The sequence below is a fragment of the Cannabis sativa genome, chromosome 9, assembly GCF_029168945.1.
Source record: "Cannabis sativa cultivar Pink pepper isolate KNU-18-1 chromosome 9, ASM2916894v1, whole genome shotgun sequence".
In the NCBI taxonomy this organism is placed as follows: Eukaryota; Viridiplantae; Streptophyta; class Magnoliopsida; order Rosales; family Cannabaceae; genus Cannabis; species Cannabis sativa.
Genome location: NC_083609.1, coordinates 61160012 through 61183734, shown reverse-complemented (window position 1 = coordinate 61183734; position 23723 = coordinate 61160012). Strand labels below are relative to the sequence as shown.

Genomic DNA, 23723 nt, shown 5'->3' with positions numbered 1-23723 from the left:
TTGGGGGGGGGGGGGGGGTTTGCCGCAATTAACCCTAAAAAAAAAACGCCTCTAAAAAGATCATATGGTGGTAGTTATTTGCTAACTGCCTCTGAAGGAACACCATGGTGGTTGTTATTTGCTAATTAATAATCCTTTAGAGGCAGCTAGTAGCAAATAATCGTCACCAAATGTGTTTATTTATTATTTTTTAATGACAATTTGAAAACAGAGAATGATGAACAGAGTGAGAGAGTCTGATTTAACCAAGAAATCATAAATTCAAACGTAAAATGATACTTTTTTTCTTAAAAAAAAATACACCACAAATATGAGTTAACCGCAAGAACCTCTAAATAACAAAAATAAAATGATAAAAGAAAACGCAAAAAGTAAAACAAAAAGGAAAAAAAGGAGATGGGACCGTCGTGACTGAGGCGCCAGCGGTGATTAGGCTATGAGACACATTAAAATAGAGAGGAACACTACAAGAAATGTCACTTTTGTCAACACATTTTTGTGCTGGCAAAAGTTGGTATTGTGCTGGCAAAATAGATTTCACTTGTGATGTGTTGGCAAAAGGGGGTTGGCAAATCAATATTGGTATTAGAACTTTTACCAGCATAAAATAAAAAGCGCTGGCAAAAATGACTTTTCCCAGCGCGTAAATGCGATGGTAAAAGTTAGATTTTAGCCACTGCATATGTACACTGTTAAAACTTTGACCTCTTTGCCAGTGCAGTTTGCGAAATATGCTGGTAAAAGTTACTTTTACCAACGCAGTAGCGAACTGTAATGATAAAAGTGACATTTCTTGTAGTGGAAAAAGAGAGAAGGGGGTGTTTCTTTAGAGTTTTTGCGATTTAGGGTGATTAGGCTATGAGACACATTAAAATATAAGACATAAATATTTTATTGTAGTTGTGATTATATTTTTTTTATTTGTGCATAATAAATAATTATTTGAAATTTATAAAATAATTATCATTTTTTTTTAAATCATGAGAAAAAAAAAACAAATTAAACAACTCTTCATAATGCGGAAAATACTTCTTATTCATATAAAGTTAAAACTCGATCACAAATAGGGAGTATACTGTAGTATACTACTTATTTATGTAATGTTAAAACTCATGAAATATTGTACTACAGAAGAAAGTTAATTATGGCACTATGCTACGTACATGATTCAGATTCTTTTCTAATCAAATCAAATCAATAAACTTACACTGAGAAAAGGCTGTCTATAACATGTCATTCCAATTTAATTAAAAATAATAATGACTATACCACATTTATGATTTAACACAGTCACAGCTCATAACTCACCAAAGGGAGAGCTAAAATCATTATAAAAGTGAAAAAAATAAATTAAGATAGGTTCACTGAGTTCTAAAGAAACAAAAGAAAAAAATCTCAATCAACTATATGGCAACTACTAGATCAAAAAATGTTATCCCACTAAAGCTTCTAATTGATACAAAAGAGAAAAGGGTTTTGTTTGCTGAAGCTGGAAAGGATTTCACTGATTTTCTCTTCTCTCTTCTGTCTATGCCTGTTGGTACCATCATAAGGCTCTTGTCTACTAAGGGCATGGTTGGTACCTTGGGAAAACTCTATCAAAGCTTAGAGAACCTAAGTGAGACTTACATCCAAACTAATGTGGATAAGGATATCCTTCTTAAGCCAAAGTCTTCTGCCCTAGGACAATCTTCAACTCATCTCTTGTTGACTAATGAAGATACCACTTCTCATGTGAAAGTGTTTTACTCTTGTGGTAAAACTTTTGGTAGTAATTATTACTCATCTAGTACATGTCCTTGTCATAACAAGTATGTATCTGATGATCCGACAACCATTTGCCCTAGTTGTGGAAGTTTGGTCAATAAGGTTCTCACTTTTGTGCCACCCCCAAAATATGCCAAAGTGGGAGGATCATCATCTTCTGGGGCTGAGGTGGAAGGTGGGTTTGTGAAAGGAGTGGTTACTTATATGATTATGGACGATCTTGAAGTGAAGCCAATGTCTACTATCTCTAGCATTGCTATGCTTAACACTTTCAATGTGAAAGAGGTTGGTGCTCTTCAGGAGAAGACCGTTTCTGTTGGCATCAATGAGGTTTGTGTGCCTATATATGTTTAGAAGTGTTATTATATTTATATATATGTATATTTTGGTGGGGTTTGTTTATTATTGTTATTGTTCTTGTTTTGATTGAACAGGGTTTGAAGTTGTTGAAGGCTTCTCTTCAGACTAAAATGGTTCTTACTGATGTGTTCTTGAAGAAATGATCATCAAATATTTAATATGCTCAACTCTTGAATTAATGGGAAACATTATGGATGATCATCTTTTGTGTTTTAGGGGTGGGGTTTGTTACATAATTAGTTTTATATATGGAATGTTTTGGTGAAATGTTTCACATGTACATATTATATGTTCTCTTATATGTATTTTGTATCTCTCTCAAGATATTTTGTATAAGGACTTAGGGTTCAAAGTAGTATACTAAATTATGATATATATATATATATAATGTCATTTAATTTCAGAATTAACATTGCGCGCGCTTTCTGTTTTCTTAATATTTTTTCAAATATCCAGTTATCTGCAATTACAATTATATGAAAATTTGTACATAGGAGTCACAGATAATTGGATTTTAAAAAGGTTACCTTTAACTTAGACATTATTCAATTTCAATTTTTTTTTTTTTTTTTTTTTTGAAGGGATGGGTAACAGTCAATTGAACCCAATCGACAACAGTTCCAATTAATTTAGTTTAAATGTATCGTTTATTTATTTTCGTGATATTTTATTTTATTATATCTGTTTCTTTGGTATATATAATATAATTAACCATTAATACAAGTGAAAATTATTTTTAAGAAGCATATAATCTTACCCGGCCCCAAAATTTTCTATCACACACTAGTAGTACACTAAATCCAAGAAAAATGAAGTAAAACTATGAAAATAATAATAATTTGCAAATTACATGTGAAAGAAAAGTTCTTAATTAATTGAAAATTCCACTTTCAACTCTCAAGTACTAACATAGTCTCTTAACAAAACACATACCTTAACCGATAAGAAGAACCAAAAAGAGAAGATGCAGGGAACAATAATAATTATAAATAAAAATTAAATAATATCTAGAAACATGAGCAAGAAGACTTGATATGATCATCTTTTTCTTCTTATTCCCAAGAAGACAAAAAGATATCTTTTCTCCAACATGACTTTATAACAAGCGACGCAATAGGTAAAAAAAAAGTACTTTCGTAATTGATATGGTATTTTTGAACCGATATAATAAATTTTTTGTGACATAGTTTTAAAATCCCATGAAATATTTAGCGTCATTTTTTAACCGACGCATAAAATAAAATAAAAAGTAAGTATTTAGCGTCGTTTTGAAAATGACGCTAATAAAAAACTATTTGCGACTACGGTATATACGTCGGTTTTATAGACCGACGTAAATTCTTTAAGTGACACTTAAAAACCGACGTGAATTATACTTTTTGTAGTAGTCCTTATCACAGGCCCTGCCATTTGCTCGCTTATATTTGTTCGGATCTCAGGGATCTCGTGCGGCTGGCTAACCATCTGGATAGGTATGGATCGAAAGCCCGCTAGGAATATGGCCCTGATACCATGTTGAGAATCATGGGGTTCCATCTCAAAACCAATTGGCAATGAGTGGAGTAGCCCATGTTCTTATATATGGCTCAATACTTTTACATTTAATCCATGTGGGACAATGTTCTCCAATAGTGAACGATCTTATCAATACAAGCAGTAAAGAACTCAAGCTTGCAAAAGATGCAGAGCTTGGAGGCTGATATTGTATTTATAGGCAAAGAATCTTACACCAGAAAAGCAAAACAGAATAAAGAAAAGAAAACAGACAAATAACCAACTTGGACAGAATACAGTTGGACAGAGTTAACAACAGACTAACTAACTTCTGTTACAGGTTTTGCTTTATCATCCCCCCTCAAACGAAAAGGTGTGGTACACACATTGAGTTTGTTCTTTAAATATAGGAATCTGTCTTTGCTGAGTGCTTTAGTTAAGATATCAGCAGTTTGGTCTAGTGATGGCACGTATCTGACTTCAATTTCTTTTGCAAGTATTTGATCCCGAACAAAGTGGAGATCTATTTCAATATGCTTGGACCGCGCATGGAAAACGGGGTTTGCTGCAAGAGAAGCAGCTCCCTGATTGTCGACCCAAATGATTGGTGGGGCTGGTTGAGACATGTGCAATTCAGAGAGCAAAGAACATAACCACCGAATCTTAGCAGCTGTGTTGGCCAAGGATCTGAATTCACTCTCTGTGCTACTTCGAGCAACCACGGCCTGTTTCTTAGCTGACCATGAAACTAGATTACCACCAAAAAACACAGCATAGCCGCCTGTGGATTTTCTGTCATCGGGACAGCTTGCCCAGTCCGCGTCCGAGTAAGCTTGGAGACTCATGTGCAGACTCGGTTTGATATGTAACCCTTCATGAATTGTGCCCTTCAAGTATCGAAAGAGGCGCTTGCAAGCCTCCCAGTGAACCGTAGTAGGAGCGTGGATGAATTGACCTAATTTGTTGACAATGAAGGCAACATCAGGCCGTGTGAGTGAGAGATATTGTAAGGCGCCCAAGGTACTTCTGTACAAGGTGTGGTCAGAAAATGGTTCACCAATCTTTAAAGACAATGTATGAGCGGAAGTAGTGGGACTTGGGCTTGGTTTGGCTCCTTCGAAGTTGAGTTTAGTGAGCAGATCCGTAATATACTTGGACTGAGAAAGGTATAAACCAGTATGATTGCGTAGAACCTCAACTCCAAGAAAGTAGTAAAGACTGCCGAGATCTTTTAGTGAGAATTTAGTATTTAAGGAGGTGATTAAGTCATTGATGAGCTTGCAGTTTGGTCCAGTCACAAGTATATCATCTACGTATACTAATAAAATGATGAGAGAGTTGGCAGTGCCATGAACAAACAGAGACGGATCGAATTTAGAAGACTTGAAACCCCTAGAGAAAAGTGTGGCCTTCAACTTGTCATTCCAAGCCCGTGGAGCCTGCTTCAAGCCATAGATGGCTTTGTGTAATTTACACACATATTGAGGATGTACAGGGTCTTCAAACCCCGGTGGTTGAGCCATGAATACTGTCTCCTCAAGAGTTCCATTAAGGAATGCATTAGAGACATCCAGTTGCTTGATAACCCAGTTATAAGAGACTGCTAAAGTTAATATGATGCGAACTGTAGCAGGGCGAACAACAGGGCTAAAAGTCTCTTGAAAATCAATTCCTGGAGTTTGATGATATCCTTTAGCAACTAGTCGGGACTTGCATCGATCTAGGCTTCCATCTGCATTGAGTTTGACCCTATGAACCCATTTATTGCCAACCAAATTCATGTAGGACTGATATGGAACAAGTGTCCATGTGCCATTTCTTTTGAGAGCCTGAAATTCAGATGTCATAGAAGCATTCGATATGGGATCAGCAAGGGCCTGTTTGAGAGTTTTTGGCTCGGTTGGTAATTAATAGTGATTCAAGCAGGGGATACTTGGTGGCAATATAAGCTTTTGGTTTAGAAATGCCTGCTTTGGATCGGGTTGTCATGGGATGTGTGTTGGCTGTGGGAGTAGGCTGTGTGGTGAGTGGTACAGTTGGGACATCTGTAGCAGTAGGTAAATCGGGTTAAGAATTAGATGGGAAGGGATGTGTATCAGGTGGATATGGTAGGGGAACAGTAGTAGGGTCAGCAGATGTGGAAGCAAGAGTATTTCTTGTTGCTGCAGTAGGAATAGCAGCTGTGTCATTATTCCCTTGATTCATATGGACACCAGCAGTAGTGGTATGTTGAGAAGAGCTGCAAGATCTATGTGAGGATCTCATATTGAGAACCTCAGAGGCAGTAGAATGGCAAGTATTAATATGTGATTGTGGGAAATCAGTAGAGAATGTAGCAGTTGGAAAAAATTTAGGTGTAGTGGACATTACTGTTGGAATTTATTTTACCAGGATCTTAGATCTACTCACAAGTATGTTGTTTAACACCCTAAATATGAACTTTCTAAAACGATAATTAAACACATATAAAGTTAAGAAAACCTTACATTGGTTACAGCGGAATAATGTCTCCTTCCACTCAGATCTCTAACCCTTGTATCCTTTCTGTCGTAGAGTATTATCAAGATCTGAGCCCGAATGTCCTTCTCTTAGTGTGTGATCCTTCACAGTCTTCAATCTATGATTGAGGTACCACTTGCTGTGTGTGGGCACTACTCTATCACTGACGGTTTCGAAATTATGAAGAGGAAAAGAGAGAGGGTTAAGTTCGGCTATATAGAGAGAGGGAAGGCTTAGTTTTCTGAAAAAAAATCAATTTCTGATTATGTGACAAAAAGCTTATTTTTGACTGAGCCATCACTTTCCATTTATAGGCAACTACTAGGTTTAGGTTAGTAATTATTTGGCATTAAAATAATGAAAATATTAATTGGAAAAACATACTTAAGTGGCCGGCCAAGGTGTGTAAGGGGCCTCACTTGGTTTTTGCAGTTTTCACAATTTTTATTTCTATTTTCTAAAAAACGTCAATTTTCCAATTCTAACAAGTAACAACTTAAATGAAACTACAAGAATATTTTATCACAAATAGACTACAGATAATGTTCATTACAAAAACAATCATTCATATATATAAGCTGAAATAAAAAAATATATATATTCTTTATATAAAAAGAGCAAACAAATGACAACAAACAAAACCAGTAGACTAATAAATCATGTTACACAAGCCATTGTCACAATCGTTATTAACAAGATACTAAGCTAAAAATTGAATTAAAACAACGATACAGATCTGACTTAGAGTTAATATCCTTATTTGAGCAGCAGTACTAACCTTCTTTTATTTCGGAGCATTAGAGCATTGATATTAAGCACTAATAGTATCTAATACTTTCTATAAGTAGCGTTTTTTAGTATTTCTCTTTATTTTAATAGATCATCTCCAATAATTCTCTATTTATAGAGCATTATTGATGTCTAGCATTTTTTATATGCGTGTCTTACGATTGGTAAGCGATATTCCTTAAAAGTTATTTTTTTTAAGTTATATGAGACTCAATATTCAATATTACACACCAATAGCAGTATGACACCGAGGAGGTTGCTAGACACTAGTGATGGTTTTTAGCAATTTTCATTTTTTAGCTAAAAATAGAATCATTTTTATTGTTCGGTTAGTATTTGATCATTGTTTTAATAATATTTTATAATTTGAATTTGTAAAAAATATAAATTAATTTTATAAAATAATTAAAAAAGAATAGTGAATTTATTTAAAATACTATTAATTTTTTTTTTCCAAAAAATAGGAAGCTCCTTACCAATTTTTTATTATAGAGAGTCATTTTTTATATGGTTAGAACTTATTTTTTTAAATCTAATTCTATAATTTGATTAAGAAGTCTGTTTAGAGAGGATAGTTGAAAATGATCATTATATTTAGGCTATTAAATTTAATTTTGTGGTTTATTTATCTCAATATTAGTGGGATTAGGGCGGGCATCTGTTCCAATCCAACTTTTTTTTCCTCATCCGATTCAAGAGGAGTGTTACCGTCAACCTCCTGTTACAACGTCTTAGTCAACCTCTACGCCCGAAAACATATGTCGGAATATTTGTTTCACGGGGGTGTTCGTTATGCTTACATCTGTAAATTTTTGAAAATTTTCGAATAGCTTACAATGTCGAAAATACGTTTGAAGTTTTTTGAACGCGCGTTGTAAACTATAATATCAGGAACTCTGATTTTGGTATTGTAAACTATTCAGAATTTTTTAAAAATTTACAGAGATGATACTGTAACTATAACGAATACTCCTATGAAAAAAAATTAAAAAAAGATTATTTCAGCATATGATTTCGGACGTGGAGGTTGACTAAGAGGTTGTAATTTACAATCCTCCTGATTCAATCTAATCACTAATTGGATTTGGAAAATCGTCATCCGATCCATTAATCCAATTAGACTTTAAAATCCGATTGGATCAGTCTTTTAATTGAATATCCAATTAACCACCTAAATTTAAATATTAACTTAAAAATATGAAGTAAAATACGTAAAAATTAAGTACTCCTTTTATTTAATTTTAGTACTCATAACTTACTATCATATGTAACATTAATATTAGAGCATTGCTATTAGGCATCAGTGGTGCCTACTGTCACGGGCTCACCTTTTCAGGCAGCGGAACACCCGTGCGGCACCTTGACTTCTCTAAGCCAAGGTCAGCCTTCCAACCATCCGAGTAACAATGAGCTCATTTTTCGCGCGACCGTGTGCCTCGGGCACACTCCCGTCTCTCGAACAACTCCCGCCGAGTCATGCTCGCAAGCATCCATGAGTGCATTCATGTACCGAGACTCTCTAGCCAAGATACTCGCACTGTCCATAGGTTCCCACCATGGTTAGACAAATCCCAACACCGACGCTCACCTGATCACTCGTGACCAAGGTAGCATGTGTGACAAGATGCCAACACCAAGCCAACGTGCCAACGCCTCTATCATGCCCCATTCGATACTGTCCGAATAGTCTCCCTCGTCGCCCAAGGACTCCCATACGTCCATGGACCAATCCTCAAGGCGCCATGCCTCCACGCATGTTGGCAGGCCCTCAAGACAAGCCACCAAACCAGTTGCATACATTAGACCTTTGCCCCTTTCCAACATGGTGCATCCGTCCCATGCGCGTATGCAAACTAGTCCACGAATGACTACCCGTGTCATCTGGTGTTGAGACTCGTGGCCTAGGCGCACCACGACGTCTCTTGGAGGATCTAGGCCACGTCTCGTGCAAGCGGCATACCGGCAAGCCAAGGGAAACGTACCATTGAACCTCTGGCGGCCTTCTTCGACGCACTACCGGGTCGGCCCGATAATGTCCATGAGTACTCCAACTCATGGAGACATATGAGTCCCCTGGTGGTCCTCATATGCCCGCCCTACTAGTCCCCACTGGCTAGTAGTAGCTCACTTAGCACCAAGGTGCAAGGGGTGGTGGAGAGCTGACACCAGGGTACCCCCTTAAAGAGCATTCTGAGCTTTTAGCCTTCTACCAGGAACATAGATGATTTTTGCTCTGTAGACATATGGGAAGCACCATATACCAAATCACCTAGTTTCGCCAAACCGATTGCACCATTCTATTTGTAGACCCAAATAAATGGTGAATACCAAGTCCCGTCCCGATCCGGACAATATTGAAGATATTTACGAAAATGCCACTGTATACAAACTAAGCATCAGCATGCCACCTGCATGCACCACAACATGCGCCACCACTTGGCCAACTTGTGGGCATCACTTAGCTTGTAACGTGCCATCATAGACTGCACGTAACACCTAGCACTTTCTCGACATGTCGCGTTGCGATTGGGTAGTGATACTTCCTAAAAGCTATTATATTAAATTATATGGAACCCAATACTTAGTTGGACCAATAACGATATTAAGACATAAGAGGGTGCTAAGCACAACTGGTGCTCTTTAGCATTTCTTTTACTATTATTATCAAACGTTAACATTAATTTCTTTTCGGTCATTGTGATAATATTTTATGGGGAATGATGTATACATTAAGCAAATATATCTCGAAAATACATCTCATCATATATCCACAAATTAATATTGAAAAACGAAAAGACGTGCATGCGTGCATGCATGCGATATTATTAGCCGCTTCCAAAAGTACGTGGAAACTCCAATTAATTAAAATTTCAAAATAGCTATTATTCCCCATATATAAATCTCCCTATATATATTTCAACTCTTACAAATCATATATATTACGTTCATACCTATCAAGAAAAAAAAACCTATAGCAAAAATGGCAACTACTACTCCCCCAAAAGTTGTTACTCTCAAACTTCTGATAGATTCAAAGGAGAAAAGGGTTCTCTTTGCCGAAGCAGGAAAGGACTTCACAGATTTCCTCTTCTCACTTCTATCAATACCAGTTGGGACTGTTATAAGGCTTCTCTCTACCAAAGGCATGGTTGGTACATTAGGTAACCTTTATCAAAGCTTACAAAATCTTGGTGATACTTACATCCAAACTAATGTGGATAAAAATATCCTTCTTAAGCCAAAGTGTTCTACCCTTGGAGGCTCTTCAACACTTTTCTCTTTGACTAATGATGATACCACCTCCAAACAAACCCTATACTTATGTAACCGCTGTTATAATTATGGGAGTGATGTTTCAAATGCTACTTGCCCTAGTTGCGGTCTTACTATTGAGAGTGTTGTAAATTATGTGCTACCTAAGGCTACCCAAGTTGGAGGATCTTCATCTTCTGAGGCTGAGGTGGAAGGTGGGTTTGTGAAAGGAGTGGTTACTTATATGATTATGGACGATCTTCAAGTGAAGCCCATGTCTACTATCTCAAGCATTGCTATGCTCAACACTTTCAATGTTAAGGAGGTTGGTGCTCTTCAGGAAAAGACTGTTACTGTTGGTATTAATGAGGTTTGTTTTTAATTTAGAGTTTAATTATAATTACATTATTTTAATTATGTATGTTTATTAATTTTGTTATTTTGTTTTAATGAATAGGGATTGAATATTTTGAAGGCATCTCTACAGACCAGAACAGTTCTTACTCGTGTCTTCTTGGGGAATAATAAATAGTATCTATCAAAGGAAACAAGTTCATGGAGTCTTTATCATTATCATCAATCTTTTGAGTTTAGTTTTCAAGTGTTTTAATATATTTCCTTTAGATGTTCTGTTAAAGACTTTGATGATCTCATTTCTTTCTAATTATTCTCGTTGCATGCATATATATTATTATATTTACAAGATTTACTTGTCTCCAATATTAACACACTACAAATAAAAGCCTTTACTGATCATTGTCACTTTTATTCATAACAAAACTATATTAGATTTAGAGAGAAAAGGAAAATAACAGAATTATACTCTGTTTTTCATAAATGAATCATTAAGAGTAGTACATAGTATAGTGTACAAGCTTTATATAGCTTGAAGATACAAGTTACAAGTTAGTTACCATAACCAGCAACTAACAACTAACAACAACTTGCCTAACTAACTCTAACTAACACAGTTCAGTAGCTCATCTTGACACTCCCCCTCAAATCCAATCTTGTCCAATCTTGTCCTTTAAATTAAGTCATGAACTCGTTAATTAGGGTGGGAGTACCTTTTGTTAACATGCATGTCTGCAAGGTGATCTAATTTGGTGGCTAATATGTGAAGTTTTGATCAATCTTTCTTCCTATATCTTTTGTCTGATTAAATGGCAGTCAAAGAATGCTAAAGGACACCAGTGGTGCCTAGCACCCTCTTATGTGTCAATATCGTTATTGGTCCAACTAAGTATCGGGTCCTATATAATTTAATATAATAATTTTTAGGGTGTATCGCTAGCTAATCGCAACTCGACATATCACAAAGGTGCTAAGCACCACTGATGCCTAATAGCAATGCTCGAAAAAAAAGTGTACAAAAAAATCATTTTATGGTATTTGGTATGAAAACTTTTGTTAATTAATTAATTATTCTTTCCATACCAAACATGAGTAATTGATTTTTACTTTTCTTTTTCCTACCAAATTCCAAGTTCCAAAGATAGATTTGGAACTATATAGGCTTTCAAATAAATAGTCTTCAGGGTACTAGCTTCTTCTATATAAACATTTACTATCATCTTAATTGTTTATTGACTTTTTTTCATATTAAACTTTTTATTTAATCTTTTTTTAAATAATTTAATTTAATTTACAACAACAAAACTTAAGATTTTTTTTCTAAGGAGGCTTAAGAAATTTTATGATACATTAGGAACAATATATATAATATTTGAAAATTTTACCCGTCCACCCTCTAAAATTTGTTTGTGCATCAATACACCTCTATATGTTTTAGAATTTATAAGAATTTTGTTAATAATATATTCATGTTAAATTTTTTCAAATTTATTAAAATTTTACAAAATATCTTAAAAAAATTATAACATATATACGACTATAAAAGAAAATAAATTTTTCCGATACCAAAATAAATAAGGGGTGTATCATTTGAATATTTTTAGTTTTAGGTGTGCACTATCAACCTCCACATCCGAAATCACATGCGCACCGAAATATTTTTTTCCATAGCGTTATTCGTTATAGTTACAGTATCATTCCTGTAAATTTTTGAAAAATTCTGAATAGTTTACAGTACCGAAAACAGAATTCCTGATATTTCAGTTTACCACGTGTGTTCAAATTAAAACTTCAAACGTATTTTCGGCACGGTAAACTGTTCGAAATTTTTCAAAAATACGTTGTAAGCATGCATATATAACGAACACCACAGTGAAAAAGAATAATTGAAAAAAAATATTCTCACATGTATTTTTGGGCATAAAGATTGACTAACAGATTGTAACAAGAGATTAACGGTAATACTTCCCGTAACAACTAATTATACATTCAAGTTAGGCACATACAATAAAATATTCTTTAATTAGTCCAATCAAGGACAAAAATAGTCTTTAAATATTTATAATACTCGTAAAGATCATATTTTCTTGTAGCAATAAAAGAATATAAGAATTTAAGATACTATTCTAATCCTATAATCTTCAATTTTTTTATTTTTTTATCCTTACCAAAAAAAATCTTTTTATATTTTTGTGAGTTTTTTTTTTTTTTTGAAGTAAGAAAAAATTATTACCTTCGAGATAAAATTACGGCCATGAGAGAAATAATCTTAATTCTTTTTGAAAAAAAAATGAGTTTTTAAGTATTTTCTTCAATCATAATACAATTAATTTAACATATTCACAATAATTTATCTTAATATTTCACAAAAATGTTAATATTATTTTTTGATAAAAAAATGTTAATGTTATTGAAATATTAACAATATATTCAATCTTAATATTTCTTTACACAACGTTATAAGTTTTTAAACAATCACGTTATATTACCAAATGTTCAATATATAATCAAAAAAAAATACATAATAAACTAAAAATTTTAAAAAAAAAATTAAAAAAATACATCAACACCGAAAAAAATTTATTGTTACGCTTTGAATTTTTTTATTTATAAAAATACCTCTTTAATAAAAAAAATAAACAATCTTTTTATTATTTTATAGTTTATTTATAGTTGTGTTATTATTATAATTATCATGAGGTTATTTTTTTGTTGTTTATAGTTTATTTATAGTTGTCGTGAGGTTAATTTTTCATTGTTTTTTAGTTTTTTTTTTACCTTTTGCTAAGTAAAATGTATTTTTGTAATTTTACAATCATATTTTTATAAATAAAAATTTTAGGTTGTAAAATTATAATAAAACATAAAGAAATGTATTTTTAAAAATTTCTCAATAATTAAATAGCTATATTTTGAACTAACTGAAATTTATAATTAGATGATATCATTAAATTAAGTAAAATGGTTAGGTAACAACTATATATATGTATAGCTAAATCCCATAATCTCTACTCAACTACAAGATTAGATAAAATTAAAGATGGCACCAACCCAAATTTCTGAGGAATTAGAAGCCAGCCTATTTGCCATGCAATTAGCTGGTACTTCAATACTCCCCATGGTTCTCAAAACCGCCTTGGAGCTCGACCTCTTGGAGATCATAGCTATGGCAGGTCCCAACGCGTTCCTTTCCCCTTCGGACATTGCTGCACAACTTCCAACAAATAACCCTAATGCGTCGATGATGCTAGACCGAATGTTGAGACTATTGGCAAGCTACAACGTGCTTACTTACTTGCTTCGTGATAAAGTCACAAGCGATGGGAAAGTACTAGTGGAGAGACTGTATGGTCTGGCTCCACTCAGCAAATTCTTGACCAAGAATGAAGATGGAGCCTCCATTGCTCCTCTTTGTCTCATGGTCCAAGATAAAGTATTTATGGAGAGTTGGTACGTATACATAACTAATTAATGAGAAATTAATTTGTGAAAATATTACATTTAGTTTGATGTTTAAGATTATATATAATACATTGGGTAAATATTTGGATCATGTGTTTTGGAAAAGTTATTAATTGGATGTTTTGTTAAATGACAAAATAAATCATATATTTTTTAAAATTGTACAAATATGACCCTAAACTGATTTTATTTTGTCAAAATAAAACTTAATAATAATCTGGTCTAGAGATGTTAATATGACAACACTGATTATATTTTCTATATCTGTTCGTGTTAGAAATTGTCTTAAAATTGGTTATATCAAAAAATAAAATTGTTGAAAAATGAGCTCATGGTCCTATTTTTACTATTTTAGAAAATATAGGGTCTATTTTATTATTTAACAAAACAAGGGGTCTAATTAATAACTTTTACAAAACATAAGACCCAAAATAATATTTACCCATATATATGCTACTTGGTTATACTATATATGTTCTTTGAGAAACCAATTGAAATTGCTTTGTAAAGTATATACATCATTAAAATAAATTTGCGATTTTTTATATCATTTATTAAATTAAAACGTACGAGACACAATATTAAAATTTATTAATAACAATATGTCACTTCTTGCGGTGTCCCTTAGCATTTCTTTAAATAGAATTTCACTTTTTCCTAAGGCTAACTAAAGTACACAGTCAATCCTAGAGGTATGCAGAAAGTCATCCGATCCAATCTCAACCGACCGATCCAATTCCAACCAATCCCATAGAATCGGATATCCAATCATAATTGGATCGGAGCGGATGTTGGATGACACATCCGATCCAATAGATAACCAAAACGATCCAATCCAATATCATCTAATGTCTATCCAATTATATTTAATATTTATAATTTTATATATTTAATTATTTTGTTTTAAAAAAATATATTAATTATTAATAGGTTTTATTGTGCACCTGCACACATTAATTTAATATTTGCATTTGATGTATTGGACTTGTTTGTTATGATTTTTGCTTATTAAATTAGATTTGTGTTATATTTTTATTATGAGATCATGAAAATTAGGTTGGATTTGAATTAAACTATTGTTTATTATTGGATTATTAGGTTTTAAATTATATTTTTTCATATATTTTTTTTAATGAAATCACCCTAAATAGTGGCTAAAATTGATTGGATTCATCCATTGGATCCATTGGATGGATCCAATCCAATCCAATCCAATAAAAAACCAGTTAAAGCATCCAATGGATGAAACCGATCCAATCGAATACATTCATTGGATCGGATCGGATCGGGTGACTCAATTCAATTGGATTGGATTGGATGACAAAATTCAATGTCCAATAAATAATAAGATTGGATCGGATGGGTCCAAATCCATTAGATGTGATCCAATGAACACCCCTAAGTCAATCCTAAATGGTACTGAATATTAATAGTGTCTAGTACCATTACTCTAATAATATTGGGGTTATTTCAAAAATATTCGAAAACAACTAAAAAAATTATAAAAATACAGTTGTACAGAATTTTAAACATTTTATAATTTTTAAGATTTTATTTACAGAAAATAAAGTCTTTTGATGTATTTTTATATTGTACTCTTATTATTTTGTAGTTTTTTTATATGTATATTATTTTTTATGTTGTTTATATTTTTATTATTTTCACGTGGTTTTCTTAATTTTTTTATTATTATTTTATAAAATACTATAATAATTAAGAAAAAAAAAGTTAAAAGTAAAAGTGTAAAAAATTTACTATATATACTTTATTTATTTGGTAATATGTATTATATAGGTACCACTTGAAGGATGCAATACTTGATGGAGGAATAGCTTTCGACAAGGCTCATGGAATGCCAGCATTTAAGTACAATCAAATAGATAAAAGATTCAATAAGATCTTCAACAAAGGAATGTTTGACCACTCTAGCATTACCATGAAAAAAATCCTCGAAACCTACAAGGGTTTCGAGGGTCTTAACTCGATGGTCGATGTTGGTGGTGGCAGTGGAGCTGTTCTTAGCATGATTGTCACTAAGTACCCTTCTATTAAAGGCATTAACTTCGATTTGCATCATGTTATCGAAGACGCGCCTCCATTTCCCGGTATGTACAACTATAAGAGTCTCACCATTTCAATAAAAAAAAAAAAAATAGAATATCAATATATTTATGAAGTTGTCATGTAAGATTTTTTTTACCAATTGATTTTGCACTTGAATTTATGATTTTGAGTTTCCCCTAACCATAATTACTACTAAATTGTGTGTCCCCAAATTTCTACTTCATTTTACATTTTCCTCAACTGTTATAACTACCAAATTATGCATACATCTTAATTATTCAGGGCACATATATATGCAACTCATCAATTCAATAACAATTCAAGGGCACAACTTTGTAGTAATAATATACTTCTAGGTTGTAAAATAGTTACAACAAATAGTGGTAATAGTTTTGGAGACAAAAATCATATTTATTGTACGTAATTAATATTATTAATTGTTATTAATAGGTGTAGCCCATGTTGGAGGAGACATGTTTGTAAGTGTGCCAAAAGGTGATGCAATTTTCATCAAGGTGCGTCTTTTAAAAAAAGATACAATTTCTCTCTTTCAAAAATTATGATTTATTTTTCAAAAATATATATCAAATTATTAATTTTTATAACCTACACAAAGGGTGTCACATTGTAGAAAATTATTATCTGTATTAATGAATATATTGAAATTAATTACAGTGGATTTGCCATGATTGGAGCGACGAAGACTGCTTAAAATTATTAAAGAACTGCTACGACGCAGTGCCTCGTCATGGAAAAGTGATCGTAGCCGAGTTCATTCTTTCGGTTGCACCAGACTCGAGCTTGGCCTCTAAGTGTACAGCCCATAGTGATATGATCATGTTGGTTGGTCATGGTGGCAAAGAGAGAACACAGAAAGAGTTTGAGGAATTGGCCAAAGCAGCTGGCTTTAAAGGCTTCAAAGTCGTTTGCAATGCTTTCAATACCTATATCATGGAGTTTCTCAAGACCAATTGATTTTTAACATAGCTAGGGAGCATCTTAAGTGTGGTCACATCACTTTTTTCCTTACCGGAGGGTCGTTGTTTGTTTTCGATACCTAGAAAAATTATATATTAGTTATAGTAGATATTTTGTGCGTTTTTAAAAAATTCTGAATAATTTACAGTATTGATCGAAATCTCAAAATAGTTAGTTGTACGCGTATAAAATAAAACAAACATGCATACAACTGACTATTTGAGTTATATTTCGACATCTTAAATTATTTTGAATTATTGAAAGCGGGCATAATGCCTACTACATATAAAAATTATAGATTATAATTTTTCTATATACCGAAAATAAGAAATGCGTCTTTGGTAAGCTAAAATGATGACCCTGCTTAAGAATTTTCTTACATATTAGTTGTAGTGCTATATTTAATGTATGTTATTATTAATAATACCCTTGAAAAGGAAGAATGAAAAATCAGTTCACTTTGCGAATAAAACAAACAATGAGGTCTTATCTATCAAATAAGATGGATTAGTGGAAATTAGATAATTTTATACCACTTGTTCTACTATTACACTTTGAAATAATATAGGAGCTTATTATCAATTTATTAATTGTACAAATTGCTTAAAAATTATATGTAAGGTTATTTTCACAAAAGGATTATTAATAAAAATTAAGAGTTTTTCTATTGAAATTTGGCACTGACTTGAACACTACTTCCTGATATTGTATCATGATCACGATAGATCAATGTGGTCGGTGATGCTGAAGAATATTCTTTTGTGATACTGAGTATGATGCTCTGACACCAAAGAATGCTGAACAAAAAACAAAAAGCGCAAAAATGACAAGTAAGTTGCTCTCTTCTTTTTTTAAACCTTTTAACTTAACATGTCCTAAGAGGAAGAAAGATGTGTTAAAAATTCTTAAGAAAGTTTGGAGTACTTAATTAGCAAATTAGAATGGAAAGTTGAATCTTGAAAAGTACAAATGGCAAAGACTAACATCTAGGAACTAACTCATAAAGGTTGCAAGATTCTTCCAACTGATTTGACAGTGAGCTACTACGTACTATCTTTCTCCACAATTGAAACAAACAATGTTTTTCTTATTATTCTATATTCTCAAATAGCATTATTATTTGGCACCTTAAGGTGTCCGGTGTGACACCTTATTGTTTTTATATTCTTATTATTTCACACTAATACACCTTATGATTAGTTATCGATTTTTAATATTATTAGAATAGACAACTACTCAAAAAATGGTTAGTTAAGAGCTATAACAGTTAATTAGTTTGTTAAGTTATTTTCCTTTTTTTTTTATCAATATAGTTATACCGTTTCTACTCTTGTTTTCTTTGTGTATTGTTTTTAAGTATAAATAAAACAAAGCAATCAAGATTTGATTGAGCAACTCATTTCCATCTAATCGCTTCTCTCTCTTGTATTTCCTTAAAGTTCAAACACAACTCTAGCTAGTTTTACAGAGTTCTTCATGGTATCAGAGCCATGTCGGGTCAAAGAGTAAATCTGCAGAGCAAGAAAGTGTTGGGTTTTATGCCCTAAATAAAACTCATTTCAATATAATCAGATTTACTTATTAATATAGATCAGAAATAACATTTAATGTTGCATGGTTCACATGATTTATTTCATGATTATATGTACATAATGTATAAATTCATCTGAAACCATTTTCACATACCTGATCATGTTTATTGTTCTGTCAACACATTGGAAAGTAAACATGACTATGTGAATAAAGTTTCCTAGATTTATCTGACACAGGGTTTTACTGATATGATAATCTACAACAAGAGTTTACTTGCATTTGGAGAAATGCTATGCTCTTTCCAGAGCATTGGTTAAAGTAAAGCTCAGGTTGGATGCATGGAGTATGCATCGGAAGGGACCGATATTGAACTTTGACTTATATTTATTAAACTTACCGTAATATCTATTCAAGTCAATATCGCCTAGTTGATCCTAGATCAAATGATCTTAATCCTGTTATGATTAGGCTCGATCTCAAGAGGCTATTCGTGTTCTTTGATTTGTTAGTTAAGCCTACTTTTGGGTCAGGGTGATACATACATTTTGGGAACACGGTAGTGCAATTGAGTGGGAGCGCTAACATAAACATGGAATCTATAGCTTCTATCTGGCGAATAGTAAGTAAAGGATGATCTCCTTCGAGCTTGACCAAACGAAAATAAATGGTGGAGATCTCATTTCACATAAGATGAAATATCATTTATACGGGGTTAAGTATTTTAAGGATTAAATACATTGTAGGGTGTAACAGTAATCTAATCCCTTTACAGTGTAGATCATTCATATAGAGGATCATTGATCAAATTAGGATTATAACAATGGATAACTAATGATGTGTCTATATGGTGGAACATATAGAGCATTCTATATACTGAGAGTACAATTCTAAGTTCTATGCGTGGATTCAACGAAGAATTAATAAGTCAGTGAATTTAGATAATAAATTCTTGATCTGCTTATTGGAAGCTCGGTTATATACCAATGGTCCCCCCACTAGTTGAGATAATATTGCTTGTAAGACTCATATAATTGGTTTTGATTAATCAATTATAATTCTCAAATTAGACTATGTCTATTTGTGAATTTTTCACTAAATAAGGGCAAAATTGTAAAGAAAGAGTTTTAGGGGCATATTTGTTAATTATGATACTTTGTATGGTTCAATTAATAAATATGATAAATGACAATATTATTTAATAATTATTTACAGTTATTAAATAATTAGAATTGACATTAAATGGTTGAATTAGAAAATTGGCGTTTTTGAGAAAATCAGATGCAGAAAAGATAAAACTGCAAAATCCAAGTAAGGCCCATTACACTACATGGCCGGCCACTTGGAATGATTTTTCAAACTGATATTTTCATTATTTTAATGCCAAATAATTCAAACCTAACCCTAGTGGAATGCTATAAATAGATAGTGAAGGCTTCAGGAAATTTACACTTAAATTTTCTACTTTTTCCTTCAGAGAAAAACCTGAGCCTTCTCTCTCTATACCTAGCCGCCACCTTCTTCTCTTTCTTCCCTCTTCAATTTCGAAATTTCTTAGTGTTAGAGTAGTGCCCACACACAGCAAGTGATACCTCAATCATAGTGAGGAAGATCGTGAAGAAAGACTTTGAGCAAGAAGGAGTTTCAGCACTAAAGAATCAGAGAAAGAGATCCAGGTTCAGATCTTGATAATACTCTGCGACAGAAAGGATACAAGAGTTAGAGATCTGAACGGAAGGACTCATTTAATTCCGCTGCACCCAATGTAAGGTTTCCTAAACTTTATATGTGTTTATTTCTTCGTTTTAGAAAGTTCATATTTAGGGTGTTAATCAACATACTTGTGAGTAGATCTAAGATCCTGGTAAAATAATTTCCAACAGAAAGAGCTCCACAACAACAAAATGTTCAAGCTCAAGTGGCAGTTCTGAATGATAATCTCCTCCTACTAAATCTAAGATTAGATCAAACAAATTACACAATTTGAAGATCCCTGGTTCTTGTTGTTGTGCGAGTGTATGATCTTGATGGCTACATCCTTAGATTATGTCATGGTATATCAAACTCTCTTGCAGGTAATATCCCTAATCCAGACCACCAACAATGAAGAAAATTTGATCAGTTCTTGATGCATTGGCTAATTAATGAATTCTTTGTATGATAATATGCTTGGTCATATGATTAATTGTGGAATGTCGGCGGAGATCTGGAGTACCTTTATGCACAACAATTTGCCACAAGATCCATAGCTAGAAAAAGTGGATTGGAAATATTGAGGAGCTTGGATAGGAGAGGATGGGCATGTTAAACCCATGGCATAAATGGGCGCGGGCGCAGGGATATTTTTGAAGGAGTCACGAGTTCAGGCGAAGCCCATCCACATAGTAACCCGTATACATTAATATATTTCTTTAACTATTTTCATTATTCACAATTTCACACACACATATAAAAAATGCTAAAAAAAAAGAAAAATAAGACTAAAATCATGACTTACCCCTTCCCTTCCCCATGGCAAATCACTTCCCTCCTCGTCGCTCCCTACTCCGGCCCTACTAAGACTAAAACCATGACTAAATTTTAGTCTAAGTCATCACACACACCGCCGACAGTTGACACACTGACCTTCCTTCTCCATTGCGGGCGACCCAAAAGTGAACGAACATCTTCCTCTCCTCCTCGCTCTTCTCGTCGGAGATAAGGTGGGTCAGAGTACATGGTGTCGTGTGTACATTGTGTTCGTGGACAATACCCTGTGTTCACATGGACATGCCAAAAATACATGTATAAGAGACTATAAGTGCTAACAGAATTTAAGTTTAGAGGGTTTTACAATCAAAAAAATGAATTCGGGAGTTAATCGCTAGCAATGGGACACTATTATGAGTTAATGCCACAATTTACTAATAAAATTATATATATAGTTCATACATTAAAATTTAATTTGTCTGGTTACGTTAATATTTGAGTTTAGAGTTTTTTGGAGTTGTAAATAGTATTCTTTGAGCAATAAAACTCACTCATTCATAAAAAAAAAAAAAACAATAATGATTATGAATATATCAATGGATAAACTTAGAGTATTAATTTCATTAATTTTGCAATTTATTTATTTCACTAACCCATCCTACAACTTCTTCTTCCTATTTCTCTAAGACCTTAATCTCTATATGCAAACTATTTTACGTATAACTTGTGTAGCATTAAATTATACAGATATTCTCGTCCAATATATAATTTAAATCTAGATCATTACAGCATATATTCAATTATTATCTCAATCTTGAATTAAAATTATAATAATATTCAAATAGTGATCAATTATAGATTATTAATAATAGTGATCATGAAAATTATAGTGATAGTAAAATTTTAAATAATTTTTGTATTTTTTTCATTTTGAGATAGTTTTTAATTTAAGTGCGACATATAATAATTGAAAAACAAATTTTTAATCATCTTAAAAAATCACCTTATTAAATCATTAGAAACTCTAATAGGAGAGGCCTCAACCCTTATGATATAAATGTCTCCCACCTCTTTTAATGTTTTTCCAATTCATGAAAAACGAAAACTTTTCTTGTTTACCACCTTTAAGTCAATAGAAATTGTCTCCAACTATTGTGGCATTGGTTACAAAATAAAAATGGAATAGGAATAGAATAGAATAGAATGGAATTTCTATTCTTTTGTTTGGTAAAGACTATGGAATCAATAACTAAATAAGTATTGTGATGATTTGTATAGTATAGAATGAAATATATTTTTTATTATTTTGACTAAAATGTCATTTACTCTTTTAAAATAATTTTTGTTTTATAAAATTACCATTATGGTACAAATAAAAAAAATAGTATATATTTATGTATCACTCTCAAATTGTATTTTTTAGATTTAATTATCAAATAATAAAATATAAATAAATATTTAATTTAATATAGTCTATTTTATATTAAATATTTAAGTATCAACATAAATGTTATTCATATAATTTAATCATCACACATCGTTTATCCATGTAATTATAATGGTAATAATATTTTTTTCCCTATAATTTTGTACAAAAAAATATAATAAACATATTATTGTAATATTAAATGTTGTAGATATATATTTTAAAATAAAAAATATTACCCATATAATTATAACTTTAATCATTTATTTATGAGAATGGTAGATAAGGAAAAATAATTTTTGGTTGGTATGGAATAGCTTTTCAAGTCATTTTATTTAGGAAAAGTAATTCCTTAGTTTACATGAATTACAATTCCTATGGAATGAGTTTTCCATTGACAATAAATAAACCAAACACTTGAATGATTTTTCTTTAGGAATAGCAATCCCATTCCTACACTCATTCATGTAAACCAAACACTACCTTAGTGTCTTAAACTAATTGTCTGTAAGACACGAAATGGAGTCGTAAAAAGCATTTTTTTATTGTTATGGTTAAACATGTTTCGTATTTGTGTCAACATGACACATATATTAAACATATTATCAGGGCTGACCCATGAGTGTAGGCAGGCTAGGCGTGCACCTCGGGCCCCCGAACGCTCAGGGCTCCGAAATTGTAAAAAAATATATTAATATTGCTAATAAAATATTAAATAAGAAGTAGATATAATAAAATTTGTTTGGTGTAATGGTAAAATGTTTTACTTTAATCTAAGAGGTAATGAGATCAATTCCTAACCTTTACATTTTAATTTTTTTTTAAATATTTAATCTGTAGTTATAAGGGATTCAACCTTGGAGCTCTTAAGAATTTTTAAAAGCTTTACCATTAAACTAAGCACTAAAACTATCATTTTTATAATAGTTAAATTATATACATAGGGGCCCCAAACTTTGATTTCGCCTTAGACCCCATATATCTTAGAACCGACCCTGCTTATTATCGTGTTGTATCATATGTTAAAAATGTGAGCGTAATCGTGTTAGGGGTCTTAACATAATTAATATAATAATCATGTTGTGTATGTATTGATCATAAATGTGTCAAAAAAACATGTCAACAATTACATGATTTGTTAACCCAACTAAATTTGGCACATGATTTCACACAACTCTTAGCATAACATATTGAAGTAATTTTTTTACAAAATGAACTATATTTTAGCACTTCATCATCAATTTGTATCTCAAAAAGACCATTTCCTTGCAACTAAATG

The 23723-nt window shown here is 32.3% G+C and overlaps 3 protein-coding genes across 3 annotated transcripts; all 3 read left to right on the top strand.

The window, feature by feature from the left end:
* Nucleotides 1-1387: 1387 nt before the first annotated feature.
* On the top strand, nt 1388-2270 carry LOC115724041 (uncharacterized). The gene is made up of 2 exons (XM_030653495.2): nt 1388-2097; nt 2202-2270. The coding sequence occupies exons 1-2, from the start codon at nt 1408-1410 to the stop codon at nt 2268-2270; spliced, it is 759 nt and encodes a 252-aa protein (XP_030509355.2). The 5' UTR covers nt 1388-1407.
* Nucleotides 2271-9889: 7619 nt separating this feature from the next.
* LOC115724038 (uncharacterized) lies at nt 9890-10693 on the top strand. Its single transcript, XM_030653492.2, has 2 exons — nt 9890-10531; nt 10619-10693. The coding sequence occupies exons 1-2, from the start codon at nt 9890-9892 to the stop codon at nt 10691-10693; spliced, it is 717 nt and encodes a 238-aa protein (XP_030509352.2).
* A 2819-nt stretch (nt 10694-13512) lies between these two features.
* LOC133031098 (caffeic acid 3-O-methyltransferase-like) lies at nt 13513-17495 on the top strand. Its single transcript, XM_061104403.1, has 4 exons — nt 13513-13965; nt 15772-16082; nt 16492-16556; nt 16717-17495. The coding sequence occupies exons 1-4, from the start codon at nt 13556-13558 to the stop codon at nt 17014-17016; spliced, it is 1086 nt and encodes a 361-aa protein (XP_060960386.1). The 5' UTR covers nt 13513-13555; the 3' UTR covers nt 17017-17495.
* Nucleotides 17496-23723: the final 6228 nt, after the last annotated feature.